We start from the raw sequence: 21,751 nt of genomic DNA on the forward strand, positions 1-21,751 counted from the left end.
TATGTTAACAGCGCCTCGGCAACCCGAGGTTCGGGCTCAAAGTTCGCTAAGGAATTTTAAGTCTAGTGACCTAGTCCTAGGGCTCGGTCAAATTCTGAGCTAAGCTCGGAAAGACCCCCCCGAGCCCAAGCACATCCTAGACATAAGCATCACTATATCACTGGTCCTAGGACCTAAGCTCGGTTGTGCCGAGCCTAAACGCAAGTCCAACTATGCGATGGACAAAGTTGGGGCCGTGGAGCCCAATTCCTCGGAACCTAAAAGTGGATCCAAACGAAAGAAATCTAAGTCAGCCGAAAATGAAATCAAAGCACAAGTCAAGCTGCAAGTTATAACGAATATGTATATTCATTTCAAAAAAAAAAGCCCGTAGGCTAAGTACAAAGTTCGGACTCGGCCTTAACAAGTATAGAGGCCACCCCGACTTAAAAAAAAAAAAAACTAAAAAAAACTATATTAAGGCTCGGGCTCGGCGACTTCAGGAGCAGTTGGCTCCTTTGCGATCGAGGCCTCTCCCCCGGTGGCCTCAGCAGCTTCGGGAGCCGCCTCGGTGACCTCAAGAGCAGCCTCGCCCGCCCCGGCTGGACCTTCCTGGTCGGCCCCGTTAGATGGAGCTTCTGCCTCCGCCCCTGAATCTTCGACCCCCGCTCCTGGTTGAAGCAGGTTAAGGTCAAAGTTTGGAAGAAGTCGCCGCAGCTGGTTGCGGAAGTCCTTGAAGCCCTGGATAAGCCCGTTTACGCCCTCCTCTTCCAGTAAATCGCGAAACTCTTCCGATTCACGGAAGAGTTTGACAGCGTCTTAGGCCTGCTCCCGAGCCTCCTTCTTCCGAGCCTCGTGGTAGGCGGCCTTTCGCTCTAAATTTTTATTTCCCGTTCGCGATCGACGAGCAAAGATTGTGCGTCGAGCAGACGGGCCTCGAGCTCTTGGGCCTTTAGGTGAGCTTCCCCCACCTCCTGCTCGCGGATAGCGAGCGATGACTCGGCCTCCGACCGACGAGCCTCCGCGGCGCGCACTTCAGATCTGGCCAAAGCGTGCGCGCCCTTCTCCTCCTTGAGTTCGGCGACCAGAGCCCGAACCTCGTCCTCGGCCGCCTCTAATTTCGCCCGAAGCACTTTTTGTTCGGCCTCGGACGCAAGGAACTTCGCCTCGGCCTCCTCACGCCCCTTTTGATGCCTTCGGGCTTGGTCCCGATAATCTTGGATTATGTGCATCATTGTTTCGGTTTCGTGGAGGTGCTGCAAAAGGGGGACATAAGAAACAAATCTAATCCAAAATAAACTTAAACACGGAAATGAAGGTCGACTTACTCGGATGGAAGAGCAAATGACAGAGTCCATGAAGGCGCCGTAGTTCATGGACCGGATCTTGGCCAGGTCGGCCGGGAGCAGCGCGACCCGAAGAACTTCACGCGCTACCTATGGGTTATCGAGGGCCGAGTCGCCCTCGAAAACCGCCCACTCGGGAGCGTAAGGCACCTGCTCCCGGAGGCCCGACGAGCCCGGAAGGCCGGCCTCGGCTGGCCTGGGCAGATCCGACCCCGCGGTTTCTTGACTATTTCCCGGCTCGAGACTGGGGAATTGGGGTCGGACAGGCGGCCGACCTGACTGCCGCAAAGTGGAGGCGGGGCGCGCAAGTGCCAAATCCGCCGAAGTCCTCCCTCCCTGGTCGGTATTTGGAGCTTCCTGCCGACCAGGAATTTGCGAAATTGGCGCCGGGCACGGGAGCGCCACCGTAGCTCCACTAGAGCCCGCGCCCTCACCCCGACCAGCTTCAGAGCGCACGGGGCGAGGAGCGCTCACCTCGACTGCTGTGGTCGCCGAGGTCTTCGCCTTCTTCCTCGGCTCGGTTGGTTCTCCCGAGAGCTCGGCCGCCCTCTTTTGAAACCGGGCGTATAGGACCTCGCTCTTGGTCACCATCTTTGCGATATCTGCAAGGACGAGCAGGATTAAAACTTAGAACTGTAACAAAATGAAAAAGACACCCTACTGTTACTCTTACCATGGGGACGCGCCGAGCTCAGGCCAACGTTCATTAGAGCGTCCTCACTTATGAGGCCGCTCAGTAAAATACCGTCCCCGAGGCTGCGGATGGTGTCGATGATCCCCTGCTCACGCGGAGAAAGCTTGGGGGCTTTGTTGACGGACCTGAGCTGGGTTGACCCCCACCTAGGGTCAAATCCCCATGTCCGTTCAGAACCTAGGAAGAAGAACTTCTTCTTCCAGTCATGAATGGATGAAGGAGCACCCTGAAAGAGTGGCCGACCCGCCCGAAGGGCGATGTAGAGCCACTCTCCATCTCCCGGATTCGACTTCAACACAAAAAGTCGCCGGAAAACGTTGACAGAGGTCGGAATCCCGTGCAGTAACAGCGACAGGAAACCGACCACTGTCCTCCAGACGTTCGGAGCAAGTTGCGCCGGAACCAATTGGTATACCGTCAGCAACTCATTCATAAAGCCGTGAAGAGGAAACCGTAGGCCGGCCCAGAGTGATTCCAAATACACTCCAATCCGGCCTACCGGAGGATCGGTTACCCGATCCCCCCGCCTGGCGGGCTCCAAACGAAACCCTTCTAGAGGAAAAAACCACTCTTCGGTCATTTCGACCTCCAGTACACTCATGGTAGACTCGACTTCACTTAGACCGGAAACCATTAGGAGGAAGAGAAAAAGATTGAGAGAAAGGGACCTGTAGAAAATGCCGGAGAAAGGAAACTTCGGACTGAGAAAAGCTGGAGGAAGAAGACAATAAGAAAGGAACGGGAGGCCAGGTGAGGGCTTATATAGACCCCTCCAACGGCCTAGATCAACGAGAAAAACGCTGCACCCCGTTTAGATTACGACGCGTGTCGGCCCAAACGACGGAGTGCCACATTTAATTCGGACTGACGCTTCGAACACCGAAGCGCCCCATCGGATCGTGCGGCCCCATCATGAGCCCACGATGCGAGGACGCTTCGGAGAAGGCGTCCCAATAATGAGACATTTCGGAAAAGAAGAAACGCCGCCTATTAAAGGCACCTCGAAGCGCCCGATAATTCGAAACGCGCAATAATTTAAAATTTTCAGAATCCATAATGACCCAACTAAAACTACTTCCCGCGCTCAAGCTGGTAGCCAGCTGGAACCCGGAAGTCGGGGGGTAGTGTTGGGGGAATACCCAAGTCATGCCGACCTCAGAGGCGCTCGACTAGGGAGCGCCGACCAGAGAGGCGCTCGACTAGGGAGCGCCGACCAGAGAGGCGCTCGACTAGAAAGCGCCGACCAGAGAGGTGCTTGACTAGAAAGCGCCGACCAGAAGCAACCCCGCCACTGGACACTCCGCTAGGCGACCTGCTCGGCTCGGCACCTGTGCCGGGCCCGTGCCTTAGCCGAATACCCAACCTCCGCCTAACCCTCTAAAAGATCTGACAACTAAGTACATGACTCCACTACAATCTGCCACCATCCCTAAGTCATCAAGGCACGAGATCTCCGCAGGAACTCGGCACGACCTATCATTAATGCATAAGACTCCCTCAGGCCTCCGATGCACTCAGTCATTAAATGAACACGGCTCAAGACGATCTCCGGATCACTGAACCATCAAAGCGTATGGCTCACCTTGACCACCGGTTCACTCAGCAATTAATGCACTTGCCGTCTACGAACCCCAGGCCCACCACGGCCGGCGGTTCAACCACCCCAACGGGTTCGATCAACCGTGACAGCTCCCTGACTCCGGTCTGATCCAGCCTTATTTTCCACTACGCCATAATAAGCAAGATCGTGCCCAATTATCACAAAAGAGGACAAATTCCCCTGTCACCTTCCAGGTAACATAATATCTTTCTATAAAAAGGAACCTGGGGAAGGGGACAGGGGGGACAACACAAAAAAAAACACAAACACACGAAAAATAGGGGGAGAAAGGGAGAACAAAGATTCTCCTCCTTTACTCCTCCCACATATTAGCCCCCTCTGACTTAAGCTTCGGAGGGCCGGCGCCGGAAAGCCCGGCCACCGGCTTTCTTGCAGGACTCTCCAGGAGGACGCCACCAGTCGACGTACCGCCATCCACCGCCCCGGCAGCGGAGTTCCTCCCCTCTCGGTTCGCGGCAGCCCCCGGGTCCAATTTCCAGCAATACAATGTATATAAGATTAAGCATGCAAACAAATTCCTTAGATGAATCACTTGAGATGCATCACAATCACATATTGCAATTGTATGCTATGAGCAGGGAATACGACCAGTGATGGAAACAGCCATCGGTCCCACGTCGAAGAGTCAAATCGGATCCCTTTAGCTTATGCTCTACGAGGTGGTCCAACTTTCGAGCCATCTCCGGACTGATCATATGATTCCTCCAATCCCCCACCTCTTCTTTCCTGAAGAATGCTGCAAATGTTTGAGGGGTCACAGTAAGATGATTCCAGCCTAATTCAGCCTTCTTCGCCTCCAGTAGGTTCGGGTCCATTGGATTCCCAAATATCAAGAGCCAACCAATTGCGTCCGTTTATTTGTTTCTCGGCACCTTTTGCAACTGCAGGAGATACTTATAATTTAATGTGCGACAACCGAGGCCACAACTTAGCCTATTAAACATGCCATGGTCTGGGCCCCTTGTACTGTACTCTCTCATCATCGATTTTATTTAGCGGACAACACGTCACTCTCTTATCATCGATTTTATTTAGAGAATAACACGTCACTCTCTTATCATCGAGTCTAATTTTAACACGTCACTCTCTCTTGTACTGTACCTCCATGGTCCCTGCAAGCAAACACCCCCTTGAGAGCATAGCATAGCATCCTTTTTTCAATGGCTACTCAACCATCTCTTTGCAACAGCCCCCCTCCAATGGAGCCTCAAGGCAAAATGAGTGCGGATCCAAGACCTCCTTCAAACTTCACCGACCTCATCTCTTTTCAATAGTTGTTTCCATTTTTCCTCTTATTTAGCATTTCTAGTTCGTAAAATATAATGTTTTAATACACGAGCATTATGCAGTGTAGCTAGCATACAAAGAAAATCTGAAAATGTAGGCATCATTGGAATTGTGGAGTGAAATATCATGAGGAAACCTTAGAAAGTTCACCTCTTCATCTAAATTCGAGATTTATTTTTCTTCATAGGAGAAATCTTCCAGGGACTTTAATTTATATGAGATTTTATTTCTAGAAAATGTAAGTATCTTACATCAAGGAGATAGGATGGAAGGTATTTTATTTTAGAAAAAAAATACATAGATACCTCTCTCACCTTTCGTGATTTATATTTACACCTCGAATATTCTAAATTTTTCAATTAGATCCAACGAATTCGAATTAGTTGCAATATGGCCGAGACTTCCATTCCAGCTCCAACGCTAAAATTACCAATGTACTTTTGGGTTTTTCTTTCTGCTAAAATACAACTTCTCTTCTAATCCAACTAATAAGGGTATTGAAGGAATTTTTTATTTATTACCATGAAGATAAACGGCGGGATCATATTGCAATCAAAATCAGAATTATAAGATTTAATTGAAAAAATAGAAGTTTTAGGGTTTGGGTGCAAATGATAAAAAGTTGAAGGTATATTGCTGTATTATTTTAATTAAATAACTATGATAAAAAAATTATTTTAAAATAGTTTAAAATTCTCAACATTATTGGAATCATAAAACAAAATATAATAAAAAATCTAGAAAACCGATCTTCCTAAAGCATGCCTTTTTTTTTGTGGTATTTTTTTCTCTTATAAAGCCAACAAAGAATGACGACAACAAAAAAAATAAATAAAAGGAAGTATGTGAAACAGTTGTCTGGTACCACACAAGAGGCCCTGCCCATGACTTATTTAATAGGATTAGATTGTGGTCTCTTTTTGCTGGTTTATCTAATCTACAGTGATCCAAGGGCACCGTATTTGGTATGCTACAATCCAAAGGCTAATTTTTTTTAACATCCCCAGTAAATATGTCCCATATTGTGATAATATATTTAGGTCAGTGGGCCAGTCAGAAGAGGTTTGGGCCCATTGACCATGCATGCTTTGCGCGTGATGGTTGAGAAGAAGATTCCGATTGCAAGCCTTCTTCCCTCCCAACGCCGGCGGACTCCAGAAGTTCGAGGGCAAGTTGAACACGACTAAAACCCTAGGTTCTAATCTATAAAAAGAATATCCTCTTCCTTCTATGGACTCCACCACCAAAACTGCGGGGAATCATTATCAATTACCAAGCCTTTTGCCAAGTTTTTCCTTGGATTACCGCCGGAGAAGATTGCTGGACTTAGATAAAGGCCCAAGCTCCTCTTCTTCTTTTCTTTTTCCAATGTTATAGTACTTGATTTGGGCTGGCGATGTTGGAAATAGATAAACTTAATTGTGCATTGATTCAAGAGATATTATTTAAGACATTTGTATTTCCTAAAAGACCTTTTATCTTATCTATGAAAGTTACTTAGAATTCCTTATCATGAATGAAACCGAAGTGTCATTCATAAATATGACTCTTAGTATTTTGTATAGAGGTTACTTGAAGGGTTGTAAAATCCTCTTTATAAAGGGTTGTTATTTGAGTCATTTTGTAATGAAGAGAATTGAAGAAATCTAATATAGAGAAAAGTCCTCTTCATTCCTTAGTGAAAAATACTACAATATTCTTCTTCTCCATCCACCTCTTCAGGCGAGCTGCCAGATGGGCATGAACAAGGTCTCCCTTGCTTTCTACTTCTCCCTTTCTTTTTGTCAACCACTGCCTGCCGCAGCTCGTTGCTCAGGGCCATCATCGTTGCCACCGCTAGAGGCCGCTATATGCAAATCCTTTACATCCTTTTGAAGAATTCCATTCAAGGAAAGATTAAGTGAAAGTTCTTTTTATCTTCATCTTCCTTCCCTGCACCGCCTCTGCTCATTTAGGCAGCGGCATCATGAAGTTAGTTTTTTTTTCTTTTCAATAGAAAAACAAGAAGAGGAGGAGGTTCCAGAAGAAGATTGGTAAATTTATCAGAAAAAAGAAAAGATTGGTAAGTTCCATGGAACTTTTATTAAGATCATAAAATATGATGGAGGCATACTTTGCTTTTAATCTTTTCTAAGAAAAGATTAACAAAGTTTACAAGGACGCATTTGGAAGAAAAATCACACCCCGCGAGCTGTGGAATCGCCCGCTGTAGCTTCTAATCCCCCTAAGCTTGGGAACTCCAACCGGTCAAACCAGATCCCTGAAGCTTTTCCTCGATGATGACGTCCAACCTCCGAGCCATCTCCGGACTCATATGATTCCTCCAATCGCCCTTGACTCCTTTCCTGAAGAACGAGGAATTGGCAAACTGATAAATCGGCCCGTGTTTCCTAACCTTATTCACCTCCAAGCTCTTCATGCTCTCCATGCTGCACAACCTTACAATCTCCTCCACCATCCCTCCCTCCTCCTCCTCTTCGGAGAACGGACACCCCACGAACTCCGCCAGCCTCTTCACGTTGGCCACCGGCTCCTCCAACAACCCCTCATACTTGAGGAACAGCACCTTCTCGGGCCTTTTTAAGCTCTCCCTCCACCACCCCAACAAATGGTCCCATATGGGCCCAAAAGGAAACTTCCCCTCGCAGAAAGCCTCAAAGGCCTCCGTAAATGGAATTTTGTTCAGCTTCGGAGAAGACTTCTGGGTGAAGTGCCAAAAGGAGACCAAGGCATCCTTGGGGTCCCGGGCAATATAGATAATCCTGCAGCCGGAGCCCGCGACCGAGTCCTGGAGCAAGGAGTAAGGCATGTGGGTGGAGAGGATCCTCGGTGAAGGCAAGGCTTCAACTTTGGAGGCTTGGCCGATGGCGAAGCGTTCCTCTATATAAGCAACGCAGTCGTGAGGGTTCAGGCTAAGGAGAGGGTGGCGAGCCAGAGGGTACTGTTTTCGGGTCATGGTGGCGAAGACGAGGGCTTTTAGCCAGGTGGTGCCGGATTTGGGGAAGGATACAAGGAAGAGGTCGTCGGGACGTGCCTTGAAGCGCTGCTGGATGGCCATGGCGCCCGGGAGAAAGCCCTCCGGGTACCAGAAGCCTTGGTATTTTCTGGAAGGAACCGATCCTTTCTCGAATGGGAGAGTTGAGATGAAGTCATCGTAATCCTCAAGACGTGGCTGAGAAGGGTGGTCCTCCTGTTCTTCTATTACTTTGAACGGAATGGGGGCACCAGAGCGAGGGGGATAAGTGGCCATGACGGGATGGAGGAAGCTCCAATGCTGATCTTCAGCTCTTATAAGCAATAACTTTTGATACGTAATGACAACGATTAGAGGAGCGGCTCAAAATAATTCGGTCGCCACGTTCATCATGTGCCCACTGACCCGACATTTTTTTATTTGGTGCAGAACAAGTTGCAAGCGAGCGTCACGGCAACTTAATTATGGCTTAATTAAAAATAATTACAAATCACCTATTTTTGTAAAAAAATAAAAAAACTTTTAAAGTTATACACAATGTCACATATTTAGAGGTCATTGATATCTTTCTCTATTAGAAATTCTAAAGTTTAGAAAATAAAATAAAGTTTTTTTATTTTGTCTATTTTCTATCATAGGGAAAAAGAATTATTTTTTATCAAAAAAATAATTACTGAAGCTTAGCAACATATTTTAAATTACACCAACAAGAAAAGATTTTATTAAGCATAATAAACCGCCATTTTGATACACTAATCAATATTGCCTTTACTGTTAAAGTTGTCAACTAAGGCAGGGATATGATTCCATCTTCTACCATTATTTTGGCACATTTTAACATCTAGGTTTTATGTAGATATTGGATCCATATCTACGTTTGATCAGATAAAAAATTATTTTGGAATCCGATTAGAATTGCATATTGAAACAGAAACAATTAAAAAAAATATCCGATTCGAAATGCCTTCTATTTCCGAGGGTCATATCGGAACCAGTTGAATGAGTCCATGCATGCTGGATTCATTCAGATGATGGATTTGACCTCTTCTTAACGCGAGCAGAAGAAAAATGCTAGACAAAAAAAAAGGGGCAGAAAACGAAACAAGAAAAAGGTGGGGAAAGCAACCATTTGCCCGCCGCCGCCGACGCATGTGTCTTGCTTTTGCCGACTGGTCCCTTCCTTTATATAATGGAACTACTAGTTGTTAACTTGTCATCCATCATCATTGTATGTAACATTTTTTGTTTTTTTTACAAAGGTGGCCCAGATGGACCGTACCCATTGTGAGCCCAACTTGAGCCCACTTCAACCGTGATGTGCCCAGTTGGCCTGTACCATTTGTGGGCCCAACTTGAACCCAGTTCAGTCTTGTTGGGCCTTATTTGGGCCGTACCCATTGTGCGCCCAACTTGGACTCACTTCAACTGTGTTGAGCCCTATTAGGGTCGTACCCATTGTAGGCCCACTTCGGTCATTTTGGGCCCTATTAGGCCATGCCCTTTATGGGCCGACTTTAGGCCTTATTGGGCGGTGCCCAATAGTAAATTAGGTTTTGCTTAGCTCTAAATTTTTTTTAAAAAATAGTTATATTTAATTAATGACAATTAAATAGGTGAATCTGATCCGTCTACTTGAAGTAGGATTTAAGCAAGAAGAGGTAAGTAACTTAATACTTTAAAATGTATTTTTCCAAGTGTCTATCAAAGTGTTTAACAAAGTAATTATTGGTGGATTTAATTTTGAAACATATTTTATACTTAGTAAAAATGGGTCTCGCATGTTAAACTTCATTTAAAAATTTTGTTATATGCTCTAAAATTCGTAAAATATGATTAGGCAATTTATGAAATCTGTTTATATATATATATATATATATATATATATATATATCCTCAGCAAGGCTATAATCTATTCTGGCCCCACCAATGGGGATTATTCGTTGGCTCTGTCGATTTATATATATGAGGAATCAATTTCGATACCGTGCCACCGGTGATTAAAATAGTGGATTTAGATACTGTTGCCACCAATGATTAATAATAGTGGATTTGAAAGAAGATATGCTTATTTGTGATTTAATTTTCAGTCATTATTTTGTGTTTTGATTAATCATCTGATATGCTTTGACCCCACTCTGGAGTATTTTGTTGCTTACTGGGCTAGTGAAGCTTATTATCTTATTTTCTCTATTTTTCAGATATAGAGACTTGATCGCACGAGATTGGGGAGTGAGTTAAATTTGAAAAATTTTGCTTAATTCTTGGAATTTTAAATAGACTAGCTTGGACATTTGAAATATGTTGTCATTTGTTATTTTGAATCATAAGACTGCTTTGAAAACTTTAATTAATTACGTCAATTTTAAGTATCTGTAATTTCTTTGATATGTTCTACTGTCTTGCACGTCCATACGGCCCACCGTGCGGGCATGCGGCATCTGCCGCGCTCCGGGCTAGAGGCGTGATAGCATGTCTTTGTTGAACTTACTACATGCATGAATCACCTGGTGCATATTGTTAACATTTTATTTATTTATTTATTTTAACAGAACAACGATAGAGTGCCATCAATCATTCCAAAAATGATTGATGTACAAAGTTCCTATATCACATGTTATTTTGATAAACAACTTAAAAAATTTAGATTGGAGGAAGAAAAACATTGCAGGCTTGGGTTCGGTGAAGCCTACTTGTTACAATAATATTCTACTCTTCTGAAAAAGGTACTTAATGGGAAAAGCCTAATAAACTAGAAAAGTAAATCATTCTTTTGCTTATTTTCATGCATCGCGCAAGCAATTGCACCCCACAAGTCAAGAGCGGAAGAACGAGGAGCCAAAAAACCCAAAAGGTTTAGATAATATTTAAACATTACAAATTTTAAAATTTATTTTATCTACTCCTTAATTCAAAAAGTTATAGAATTTAAAAAGAAAATAAGATTATTCTTTTTTATCACTAGAAGGAGGAAGCTCAAAAAAAAAAAAAGGTGCGAGAGAAAATAAGAGATAGAAATTTTCACTTTAAGTGGGATTTTCTAATTCCACCATATGAAAGATTTTGTAGAATCTTCAATTACTATCGGAAACCAACTAATCCAAAATGTTACTTTGTAATTTCAAGGAATTTAAGACATCATACAATACCGTGATTTTTATTTTTCAAAGTACATCCAAATACATCCACAGTGAAAAAACAGAAACCTCGGTATCAAGCAACAAAGAATTATAAAAATCGAATATATCAAATACAATGTATATAAGATTAAGCATGCAAACATATTCCATAGATGAATCACTTGAGATGCATCACAATCACATATTGCAATTGTATGCTATGAGCAGGGAATACGACCAGTGGTGGAAACAGCCATCAGTCCCACGTCGAAGAGTCAAATCGGATCCCTTTAGCTTATGCTCTACGAGGTGGTCCAACTTTCGAGCCATCTCTGGACTGATCATATGATTCCTCCAATCCCCCACCTCTCCTTTCCTGAAGAATGCTGCAAATATTTGAGGGGTCACAGCAAGGTGATTCCAGCATAATTGAGCCTTCGTCGCCTCTAGTTTGCTCAGCTTATGGCAGCTAAACAACCTTGTAATTTCCTCCAGCACCCCTTCAATTCATTGTATTCCTCGGGGGAGAAGGGTCAACCCAAGAACTCCGCCAACCTCTTCACGTTCCCTGCTGGCTTTTCCATCATATCCTCAGACTTCAAGAACAATACCTCCTCGGGCCTCCTCAAGCTCTCCTCCCACGACTCGAGGGCGTGGTCCCATGCTGCTCCAAACGGAAAAGCACCGACGCAGAACAACTCAAAGGCATTTGCAAATGGAACCGGGTTCGCCGTCGCCGATATCATCTTGTTAATTGAAGTTCCACCAGGAGACAGCACGTCCTTTGGATCCCGACAGTGGCAAGAGAGGTTTCTTACCTTGGTCTCTTATATAGCCACAACCAGCATGCTCGCCAACCATGCCATGGCAGCAGATTTTCTGAAGTTGATGTTTTAGAAAAATCATGCAATTTGGGTACCTGGCAGCTTTTGATTGTAGGGTTAGAGGAGCCCTTGCTATTCTTTTTCCTACGTAAAATATGGATTCTATCTTCATCAATGAGACACCTTCGCCTTTCTTCCACTCGACGATCGGGCTGCGGCAAAAATGCCTCTTGTCCTCTTATTTGTTCATCATTTGTGCTAATGTTTTATCTCGATCTCTGCGGACTACATGTCGGGATCAGGCTATGGACGCCTACATGCCAACCTCGAGGGCTAGACCGATCTCCTAGCTTCTCCTTGCAGATGACCGCCTCCTCCTGGTTAGGGCAGAGATGAGGGACGGCATGGCTCTCAGACGCATCCTAGAGGATTATTGCGAGGCTTTGTGTGAGAAGGTGAACTTTCTCAAGTCAACCATTTGCTTTAGTCTAAAGACCAAGATGCGGATGAAGCAGACTATCAGAGAGCTTCTGGGCATAAGAGAGCTGGAGGGGCCTTAGGTTTACCTGGGCATCCTCATCACTGAGTGGAGACAGCGGACGATGGAGTGTTTAGGTATGGTGGAGCGCATCTAAGAGCGGCCGGAAGTTTGGAGAGCAGCATCACTATCTATGATGGATAGGCTGACTCTTGTGAGGTTGGTCTTCAGCTCTATGCATGTCCACCTTATGTACAACACGATTGTCCAGAAGGCGGTGCTGGTGAGGATTTAGTAGATGTTTCGTAGCCTTTTGTGGGGCTCATACGGTGGCGGACATGCAGTGCATCTACTAGCTCGAGGTATCGTTTGCCAGCTGATTCGGGATGGGGGTTGGGTGCCTACGAGGAGAGAAGCACTAGTCACCAGACATGCTGCCAGACTGGTCCTCGAGTCTTAATACCCGTGGAGTCAAATGATGATAGCCCGGTATGCCCAGAGAACCATCGATGGGGCTTTTCAAAGTGGTTGAAGATGCTCCTTTATGTGGAGGGAGATTTATAGGTATGTTCTCACTGTCCAGGCAAACACGAGATGGCTTATTAGAGATAGGCACAGTGTCGATGTTATGCAGGACCCTTGGGTGGATACCTTCCTGGTGGGACTTTGGCCGACCATGGTCAATATCGAGACTACGGATGGCTTGTGGGTTATTGATCTCCTCCAGCCTGACGAGGCAAGACAGGACTCTAGACATATTCATCATATTTTGGCTTGTGTGTCATCTTGCATCATTATCCAGAGAGGTGTAGATGATAGGACTTGTTTGATGAAATAGAATTATATCCCCCCTTACTTATCCCTATTCAAGATGTAAGACTATTTTTCGAGCTAAAGAATCGTGTTTGATGGTATAACATTGGAATAAAGGCCTTATTCCATGTTTTTACCACCTGCCGAGTACTGCCTCAAGGACAAACTCCAAGATTAAGTTTGTACCACAAAAGTAAAATAAAATGGGTCCGTACAGTAGTGTTGACCTCCCAGCTTGAAGTTGAAGATGGATGTTGTTGGGGTGCCCCTCCTGATGAAACGAAGAGGCCATTCATACTTTGGGCTAGTTACATGGTATGGAGAAGGCCGCCAACTAAAGCCTACTCCATTTTTTGGCGTCTTTCTTATAGAAAGACGAGAGTTGGGCTGGTTGAGATTGGGAGCTCTGGAAAAGAAGCGTTTTTCTCTTACAAGAAAGCTAGCTACTTCTCGTGGGAGACTTTGGAGAAGGAAACACTTAACGCCCCATTGCTTTAGGTGGTGACATTTTTGAAGACAAAGGTTTTTTTTTTAAAAAAAAAGCCGGTATGATCTGGAATTGAGAAGGTCCATCCTCAAATTTTAGTTTGTAGTTGTTCGACATCCCCAAATCAGCACTCTAGAAGGGTTTTGAGAACCCTATATGGGCGAGTCCACTCAATCTCTTATATGTTGAATGTATCGGGTTCTGTGAGGAAATTAACATGCATCTCGGAAGGTGTTGTTTCCTGATATTTGGTGGTAGAAGCGATAATAATTAACCAAACAATCCGTTTAGTTTTTTTCAACCTGTTATAAATTAGGCTGAATTACCTATTAAACAAAAAGATCAAGTTCGAATATAAATTTTTAACCCATTTAATAAATGGATCGAACTCGAGTTGACAAATTTTTGATTTATTATATATCTGACCTAATTCATATCTGATCCGATCTACTACCCCTATTTGGTAAACTCTAGATATAGCCTAACGAGAACTTTACCCTGAAAAAGATGTTTTCTTGATGTTTTGATGTTGGTTTACCATGAAGAACTTATTAATCTTATTACCTGAAGGTATTTGAAGGTTGATCTGGTGGACACGATCCCAAGGAATTTTTTTGCATTAAAGTTTTCTATATAGAAATAATGGTCTCTTGTTTCTTGGTGGTTCCAGCTATATGTGCGCTAGTTTTGGTCTATATCTGTGTGCACTGGCAAATGCTTCTTTGTATACATCATGCTCCGATTGGATCCGCAAAGAGTTGTTCTTAATTTGTTTGTTGTCCTTGCCATCTTAATTTGTTTAATAATTATATTTTCAAAACTGCTAAATTTGATTAACAAAATATAATTTAGTCTCTTTGAAAATTGGAATGATATATTTCCGAGACTATGCAAATAGTCCTGACAACTAGTGGCAATGTTTTTTCTGGCAAGCCAAAGAAGCAAATTTATGTCCAAATTTCCACCAATTTTATCCCCGTAGGGATTTCTCTATCAAATCTGAAGAAATCATTGTGGTAATCGAAACGTCCATGTACAGCGAAACTTGCATCACGTAAAACCAACTAGAACTTGCCTTCTCAAACAAGACAAACAAGATAACGTTGGTTAATTTTATCTTTATCTTTATTATTTTTTCAACAATATTCACAATTTAAACTCTGAAACTTCTACAAGCTAGTAGCGAAGGTGTGCCAACCCATGTAGTTTTACTACACTACAAAAAAATTGATTTTTCCCGACGTTTTTTACATCTTTTGCCGACGCTCGGTAAAGACCCACCCCACGAGCGTCCGACGTCGAGCAGGTGGGCGTGGGTCCGGTTTTTGCCGACGCTAAGAGAAAGCGTCGGCAAAAACATGGATTTGCCGAAAAACGGCTTTTCCGACGCTTTAAAGCGTCGGTAAAGCCCAATCCAGTTTGCGTTTTCGTCGAAAAACGGCTTTTCCGACGCTTTTAACGGCGATAAAGGCCAACGAGTTTTGCGTTTTCGCCGACGCTTTAAAGCGTCGGCAAATGTATTTTGGCCGACGCTTTAAAGCGTCGGGATTGCTATTTTTTAAAAAAAATAAAAATACGAATGTAAATTATAAAGGTCAGTAGATATATTGGTATCTTCAAAAATGTCGAATGAATCTTGGTCTAAAGTACTAAGCATTGGCTCTAGAAAAGAATTATTGCTCGAGTTTTAAAAAGTTACTTCAAGCCTTCAAGTGAAACATTTTTTTGAAATAATTCAGTTGAAATAGTAATTGCAGTTTACAGGTAGAGAACACCAGAATTCCCCGGACCAAGAAGATGACACCGTGCTTAAGGTCGAGGAATACCTAGCAGTAGTGCAGTACGCAGGTTGCTATTCTGTTTAAGAACACCATCATTCATCCAAGCCAGATGTAGTGAGCAATATAGCACTTTAAAACGCATGGTATGAATTTTGGGACGCCTTGAGACCCTGCAAGAAGGCTTACATCGCCTCCGGCTGGTTGATGGAAGTATTCATTATAGCAGATTCTCTGTACTTATATTGCCGGTGCACGGTGAAAGATCACATTGATTAACTCTGCTTAAATCCATGGTGGAAATAATAATTGAATTGAGAATGAATGAACTATTAGTTGAATTCTGTCGAATTTCTATGAGAGACCTGCAAAGCAGAGCAAAACATTTCATACATCTCCAAAAAAATCCTATTCACTTGTGATCTTGTGAGTTGCGGTTAGCATGCTAGTTTTGCACTTGAATTGACCTTTTGTGCCTGAATCTCATGAAACTAGTTTCAGAAGAACTTTAAATCATACATGCAGCAAACGAATATGCCCATAAGCTTTTGAGCTTGTTCATTTAGCTCCTTGAATCAGCTCATCAGCTTTGTGATAATATACGCACAAATATACATAAGGCAACCAGCAAGCAAACTGGCTAATACTGTAGCACAAAACAACAAAACCTCCAGTCTGGAACCATCCTTATGACAAGATACCACAGCTCCAGTTGAAAGGGCCATATTATAGAAGATCCAGAGAAGAATTTCCATGAACATATGATTGATTCATCCCTATTAATATCATGCATCCACCCTCATAGATTTATCCGTAGACTAGTACTTGCATTCAAACCTGTTAGCATCAAGATCATTAGCAAACTATCTGAGCTGAAATTCAAGGTGCATGAAATGAGACGGTAGAGGTTTTAAATCAAGGTGCATGAAATTCAAGGTGCATGAAATTTTTGAACATGTCAATGGGCACTTAATGAGGTTGGAATGAAACAGAGATGGCAGGACAGTAGGGAGTAGACACTGACCTGTCCAGGTATGAAGTCATTGAGGATGATAGGAAGTCCCCTGATCAATGCCTCAGCAATTGTACCAGGCCCTGCCTACAAACACGAGAGCACATTGAAGCCATCTGAAAAAAAACTCCTTAGCAGACTGATCTGGACATCTAGGAAACCATGGTACCTTTGTTATGATACAATCACAAGCACCCATCCATTTCTCCATCTGGGTCTCAAATCCTCTAATCTGACAACAAAGGCAATATTGAACAGCTCTCAACAAACAAAAGCTTAAAATGTACCAACAATGCAGGCTTGTTAATTATTATCTCAGACCAGCTACACCACCTTCACAGGGACCCTCCACTTAATTGACTGCAATGTGGAACTCAGTATCTGGTTGCGGCCGCATACGGCAACAATCTGCCCTATAGGTTTGCCGAGCTCTTCATCAAACAGGGCTTCTCCTAAAGCCATTGCAGTCTTCTTGACTGGATATTAAACTATCCAGGAAGCACCTGCAATCACCAAGAAAGAGGATTAGGTATCAGAAAAAGAAAGAGGAGCGATTAGGTCATAATATGTACCTGAAAGGATGAGAATGATGCAGAATATCAAACAGATACCGAGTAGTATACCATCCATCCCCGGCTTGCTGAAGCAGCTGCAAAATATGTACAGCAACATATTTTGCACAAAGCCTGATCAGCTCCTCAGCTAGTGGCATTAGAAGGGCAGTGCCGGAGAAATCTGCTAACTGAACAGGATTGTACAGCAACATACATCTAAAAGATAGCGTTAGATATTTTTCCAGTTGTCTTAATCATTGGTCATAAAAAGAAGGAAGAGAATAGATAGTAGGCCAGGAAAGAGGAATCTCTACAGGAGCAAAACCTTTGCTATTGAAGTTAAAAAAAAGAACCAGAAAATATGAGTGAACAAATTGAAAATATGTGGCTACAAGGGAGTAGATTCAAAACCTTTAAAAATGTAATAAACCCTAATCCCAGCATACAATCCCCAATCTTGAACAAACAAAATAGAAGATATGAAATTTAGGTTCTCACAACCTGAGCAACCATCAATGCAAGATCCCCACCCCAATCTTCCAAAGGTCTCAAAATTGTATTAACTGTGGGAGAGACAAAGAACAAATAATCTGAAGAAATTAATTATAGTAAAGACATTAGAAAAACCATGAAAAAGCTGAATCTTTGAACAGAAACAAAAAGGAATTTCAAAGCAAAGAAGGGGAGAAAGAGGCTCAGATTCACCACTTAATCCAGCATTGAGTTAGAATTCAAGTCTCTGAAACTACAAGCCTAAGCGGCTGCATAAGTTGCCTGTAGAATGGTAGCAGCAGAACTTCCAAGATTGCCTTAGCCATTTCTACTTCGCAATGCAGCAAGACCCTTGCCTAGGAATCATCACAGTCCTCTTCATATAAACATAAAACAGGTGCCGCTTGCCCAATCTGGGGAACAAAAAATGAAGAAGAAAAGAAAAGAAAAGAAAGAAAGAGAAAAATATGCTAAGGAGGAAGAAGAAGATGGCTGGGGTGCGGGCGGCGGCGAGGGCGCGGAGGCAGGGGAGGGCCTCGGCGATGCCGCCAGAGCAGTGCTCCATGTCGACGACCACGTAGTCGTAGCCGGCGAGGCCGGCGATCTCGGCGAGGGTCGGGGAGGAGCGCAGGAGGAAGAGGCCGTAGAGGGTCTCGCCGGCGACGAGGCGGGACTTGAGGATCCGCGGTTCGGGGGAGAGAGGGGCGAAGTCGGGATCCAAGGAGGCGGCGAAGAGGCGGGCGAAGACATCATCGCCGGAGCCTCTGCTTCTTGAATCTGGAGGGGGTTAGGGAGGGGGGTTGATGATGATGAGAAGGCACCGTTGATGGGTTAGAGAGAGAGAGAAGACGAGGAGGGCGAGAGAGATGTGGGTAATACTACTAGTTAAATAGAGAGAGGAGGGCGGTGGCCGGGAAATCGGAAACCCGGAGAGAGGAGGGAGGAGGGAGGAGGGAGGAGGGATGGTCAGAAGAGGGTTGGGATGGAGGTGCGGTGGCTTCCGACGACGCTTTTTAGCGTCGTCTTAGGTTCGAGACTGCAATAACAAGCGTCGTCTTTTGCCGACGCTTTTTACGAGCAACGGTAAATTTTGACAATAGACCGAAACTTGCCGACGCTGGTAAAAAGCGTCGGCAAAAATGCGTCGGTAAAACCGACTTTTTCTGTAGTGCTAATAAGGCCACATTGACCAGAAAGCTAATGCAAGAGTAATCATCTATTGCTGAGAATTTTGAGGATGCATGCCATGATCTTGATCATGAGTAGAAAAGTATGGCCATTGAGTTACTATATAGATTATTCAAAAAATAAAAAATAAAAGCAGCATATTGACTTAAGAACATGTTTACTTAAAAGAAGTTGAACTGTAAGATAGAAATGAAAAAGAGCCACTCCCACTCCACCTGCTTGGTTGAGGAGAGTCCCATTCCTATTTCGATTTTAGAGAAAAATGAAAATGTCTCAATTCCTTAAAATGCAATCCCTATTCTCTTCTAGTATTCAAATCTCATTCCGATTCCGAATCCAGTAACGAACCAAAAGCTCCGAGAGATATAGCCATTCCGATTCTCATTCCAATCCATTCAGATTTTGTTTCCAATCTGATTATGGTTGCAAACCAAATAAGTCCTATATATCTTGCTTAAATACTCTCTTTTCCCCATATGCTAAAAATGTCTTTAGCTTAGGGGTACAAAATTAAGACAGAAAATATATAACAAACTAAACCTCACCCAAAAAGGTTAGCTAGATAGTAATATGTAGATTTCATGGCCTTTTATAAGTGCCCAAGATCTACCAAATATATAGCTGATATGAGACCAAATACACATTCATATGATCCTCACATACTTTTCGGTTTAAGTCCTAGGATCTTCGCCAAAGAATTCAAATTCATTTACGAAAACCAGAAATCTAAGCACAGACACTACGATCTTTTCATTGTCGGCTCAAATAGACCTATATGGGCCATGGTACGGGTTTGCTCTGATATCATTTGTCATAATTTAGAAACTCATCAAAAATGGCTAGTCAAAAGATATTATTTGGATTATTTGCTCTTATATAAGTATCTAAAATCTATCCAATATATAGCTAATAGAGAATAAAATACACATACTTACAAATACTTACAAAATGATTTAGAACAAAAAAATTGAAATAAAAAAAAGTAAGGAAAAAAATAGAAGACCCGGGGAGAATGGAGGAGGACATATCTAACTTTTCAGCCAAAATCTTGAGTATCACACCAAGCACTTGATAGCAGATCATAGTATTAAATTTAAGCATTGCAAAAGGCAGCAATACATTGAGATTAACCCAGAAAATTATTAACCCAAGCACTCCAAGATGAAGTGATTATGGGGGGGACAATTCCAACCAAGACTAGAAGAGGTAAAACACATCAAAATGCAAATCACATTCCATTAGCTTCCACGCCCGCACTAATCCCGAAGAACAGACCAGATCCCTCTAGCTTCTGCGTGGTTACCGCGTCCAACCTCCGAGCCATCTCCTCGCTCATGTGGTTCCTCCAGTCCCCTGCCTCTCCTTTCCTAAAGAATGAAGTAGTCTGCAGCGGCAGCTTCGTGTTGAACTTGTGCGGCATGCACCGGGCCAGTTTGCTCAGACTATCAAAACTACAGAGCCTTGTAATCTCCTCGACCACCCCTTCCTTCTCTTCCTCCGGCGAGAAAGGGCACCCCATGAACTCCGCCAGCTTCTTCGCACTCCCCTCCGGCTCCTCCAGCATCTCCTCGTACTTGAGGAAAAGCACCTTCTCAGGCCTCCTCAAGCTCTCCTCCCAGTAACCGCGAGCGTGCTCCCATATCGATCCGTAGGGGCTGACGCCATCGCAATACAAGTCGAAAGCTTTGCCGAATGGAATCGGCTCCACGGAGTCGGGCCTCATCTTGTCGTTGAAGTGCCACCGGGAGACGAACACGTCCTTGGGTTCCCGGCAAACGTACAAGAATCGGCCGCCGGCTCCTTTCATGGAATCCGGTAGCAGAGGGTATGGCAAGTGGCTGCTAAGCATCCTAGGGGAAGGCATGGCCTCTAATTTGGACGGCCTGCCGCCGGAGAAGAATCTCTCGATGAAGACCACGCAGTCGTGGGGGGTGGAGCGGAGGAGAGGGTGGTCCGCCATGGAGTAGCGGGTTCGGGTCATGATGGCAAAGGCTAGCGCTTTGAGCCAGGTAGTGCCGGACTTGGGGTAGCTCAGCACGAAGAGGTCGTCGGGGCGAGCCTGGAAGTTTTGTTGCATGGCCATGACGTCTGGAAGAGAGTGCTCGGGGATCCAGAAGTCTTGGTATTTCCGGAGGCGGATGGGTATCCAGTCTTGGTTTAGAGGCAGGGTTGAGATGAGATCATCGAACTCTTTCGGAGGTTTTGGAGCATCCTCTCGCTTTGCTTCCTCGGGCGCTAAGGCAAATCCGCTATTGGGAGTTACGGAAGAAGGCGTGGCCATGACCGAGCTCACGGGAAATGGAGGCTTGGTAGCCCTGGAAGGTACTCTATACTGTCGCAGGTAACCGCGGGAAGCGGGGCTCCTCCTGGACTTGTAGAGCCGAGCCCTATGCCTGGTTATTATTGGTGGTGACCCGCTTCACGGATTAATAAATATGATACCAAGACTGATAAACTATATACCACGCGTAAGTCTAATGTGGATATTGGATCCATATTCCGCAAAATTTTGTAGCTTCATATCTACATTTGAACAGATACAAAAATTATTTTGGAATTCTATTAGAATTGCATATTGAAACAGAAACAATTAAAAAAATATCCAATTCGAAATGCCTTCTATTTCCGAGGGTCATATCGGAACCAGTTGAACGGGTCCATACATGCTGAATTCATTCAGATGATGGATTTGACCTCTTTGTAACGAGAGCAGAAGAAACATGTCAGACTTAAGGATAAAAAAAAGAAGGCGGAAAACGAAATATATAATGGAACTACTTTAGTTGTCATCCATCATCATTATATGTAACATTTTTTGTTTGTTTTTTCGAAAGGTGGCATGTCCTTGTTGAACTTCGCGCACGAATCAACTGGTGGTTATTATATATATATATAGAGAGAGAGATGACAGAACAGCGATAGAGTGCCATCAATCATTCTAAAATGAATGAAATGCAAAGTTCCAATATCACACGTTATTTCGATAGACGACTAAAAAAATTCGGATTGGAGAAAAAAAAATATTGCAAGTTGGGTTTGGTAAAGCCTACCCGTTACAATAATATTTTACCCTTCCGAAAAATATATTTAATGGGAAAAGCCTAATAA

At 43.9% G+C, this 21,751-nt stretch overlaps 3 protein-coding genes across 4 annotated transcripts; all 3 read right to left on the reverse strand.

Moving 5' to 3' along the window:
- Positions 1 to 6,986: 6,986 nt before the first annotated feature.
- Positions 6,987 to 8,216, reverse strand: LOC120111099 (flavonol 3-sulfotransferase-like). The gene has a single exon (XM_039127569.1). It carries the CDS (start codon positions 8,175 to 8,177, stop codon positions 7,152 to 7,154), a length of 1,026 nt encoding a protein of 341 aa, XP_038983497.1. The 5' UTR covers positions 8,178 to 8,216; the 3' UTR covers positions 6,987 to 7,151.
- A 7,649-nt stretch (positions 8,217 to 15,865) lies between these two features.
- LOC120111100 (probable monogalactosyldiacylglycerol synthase 3, chloroplastic) lies at positions 15,866 to 17,463 on the reverse strand. 2 transcript variants are annotated; one of them, XM_039127571.1, is made up of 5 exons: positions 17,033 to 17,463; positions 16,743 to 16,912; positions 16,579 to 16,641; positions 16,422 to 16,496; positions 15,866 to 16,234 (listed from the first exon to the last, which is right to left on the reverse strand). In XM_039127571.1, exons 2-5 carry the CDS (start codon positions 16,869 to 16,871, stop codon positions 16,229 to 16,231), a joined length of 273 nt encoding a protein of 90 aa, XP_038983499.1. In that variant the 5' UTR covers positions 16,872 to 16,912; positions 17,033 to 17,463; the 3' UTR covers positions 15,866 to 16,228. The 2 variants fall into 2 exon arrangements, with proteins under 2 accessions (XP_038983499.1, XP_038983498.1); XM_039127570.1 differs by having other exon boundaries at positions 16,982 to 17,463.
- A 2,389-nt stretch (positions 17,464 to 19,852) lies between these two features.
- On the reverse strand, positions 19,853 to 21,031 carry LOC103722316 (flavonol 3-sulfotransferase-like). Its single transcript, XM_008812826.3, has one exon. The coding sequence runs from the start codon at positions 20,922 to 20,924 to the stop codon at positions 19,872 to 19,874; it is 1,053 nt and encodes a 350-aa protein (XP_008811048.2). The 5' UTR covers positions 20,925 to 21,031; the 3' UTR covers positions 19,853 to 19,871.
- Between the last annotated feature and the right edge of the window lie 720 nt (positions 21,032 to 21,751).

The sequence above is a fragment of the Phoenix dactylifera genome, chromosome 6 (assembly GCF_009389715.1).
Source record: "Phoenix dactylifera cultivar Barhee BC4 chromosome 6, palm_55x_up_171113_PBpolish2nd_filt_p, whole genome shotgun sequence".
Classification (NCBI taxonomy): domain Eukaryota; kingdom Viridiplantae; phylum Streptophyta; class Magnoliopsida; order Arecales; family Arecaceae; genus Phoenix; species Phoenix dactylifera.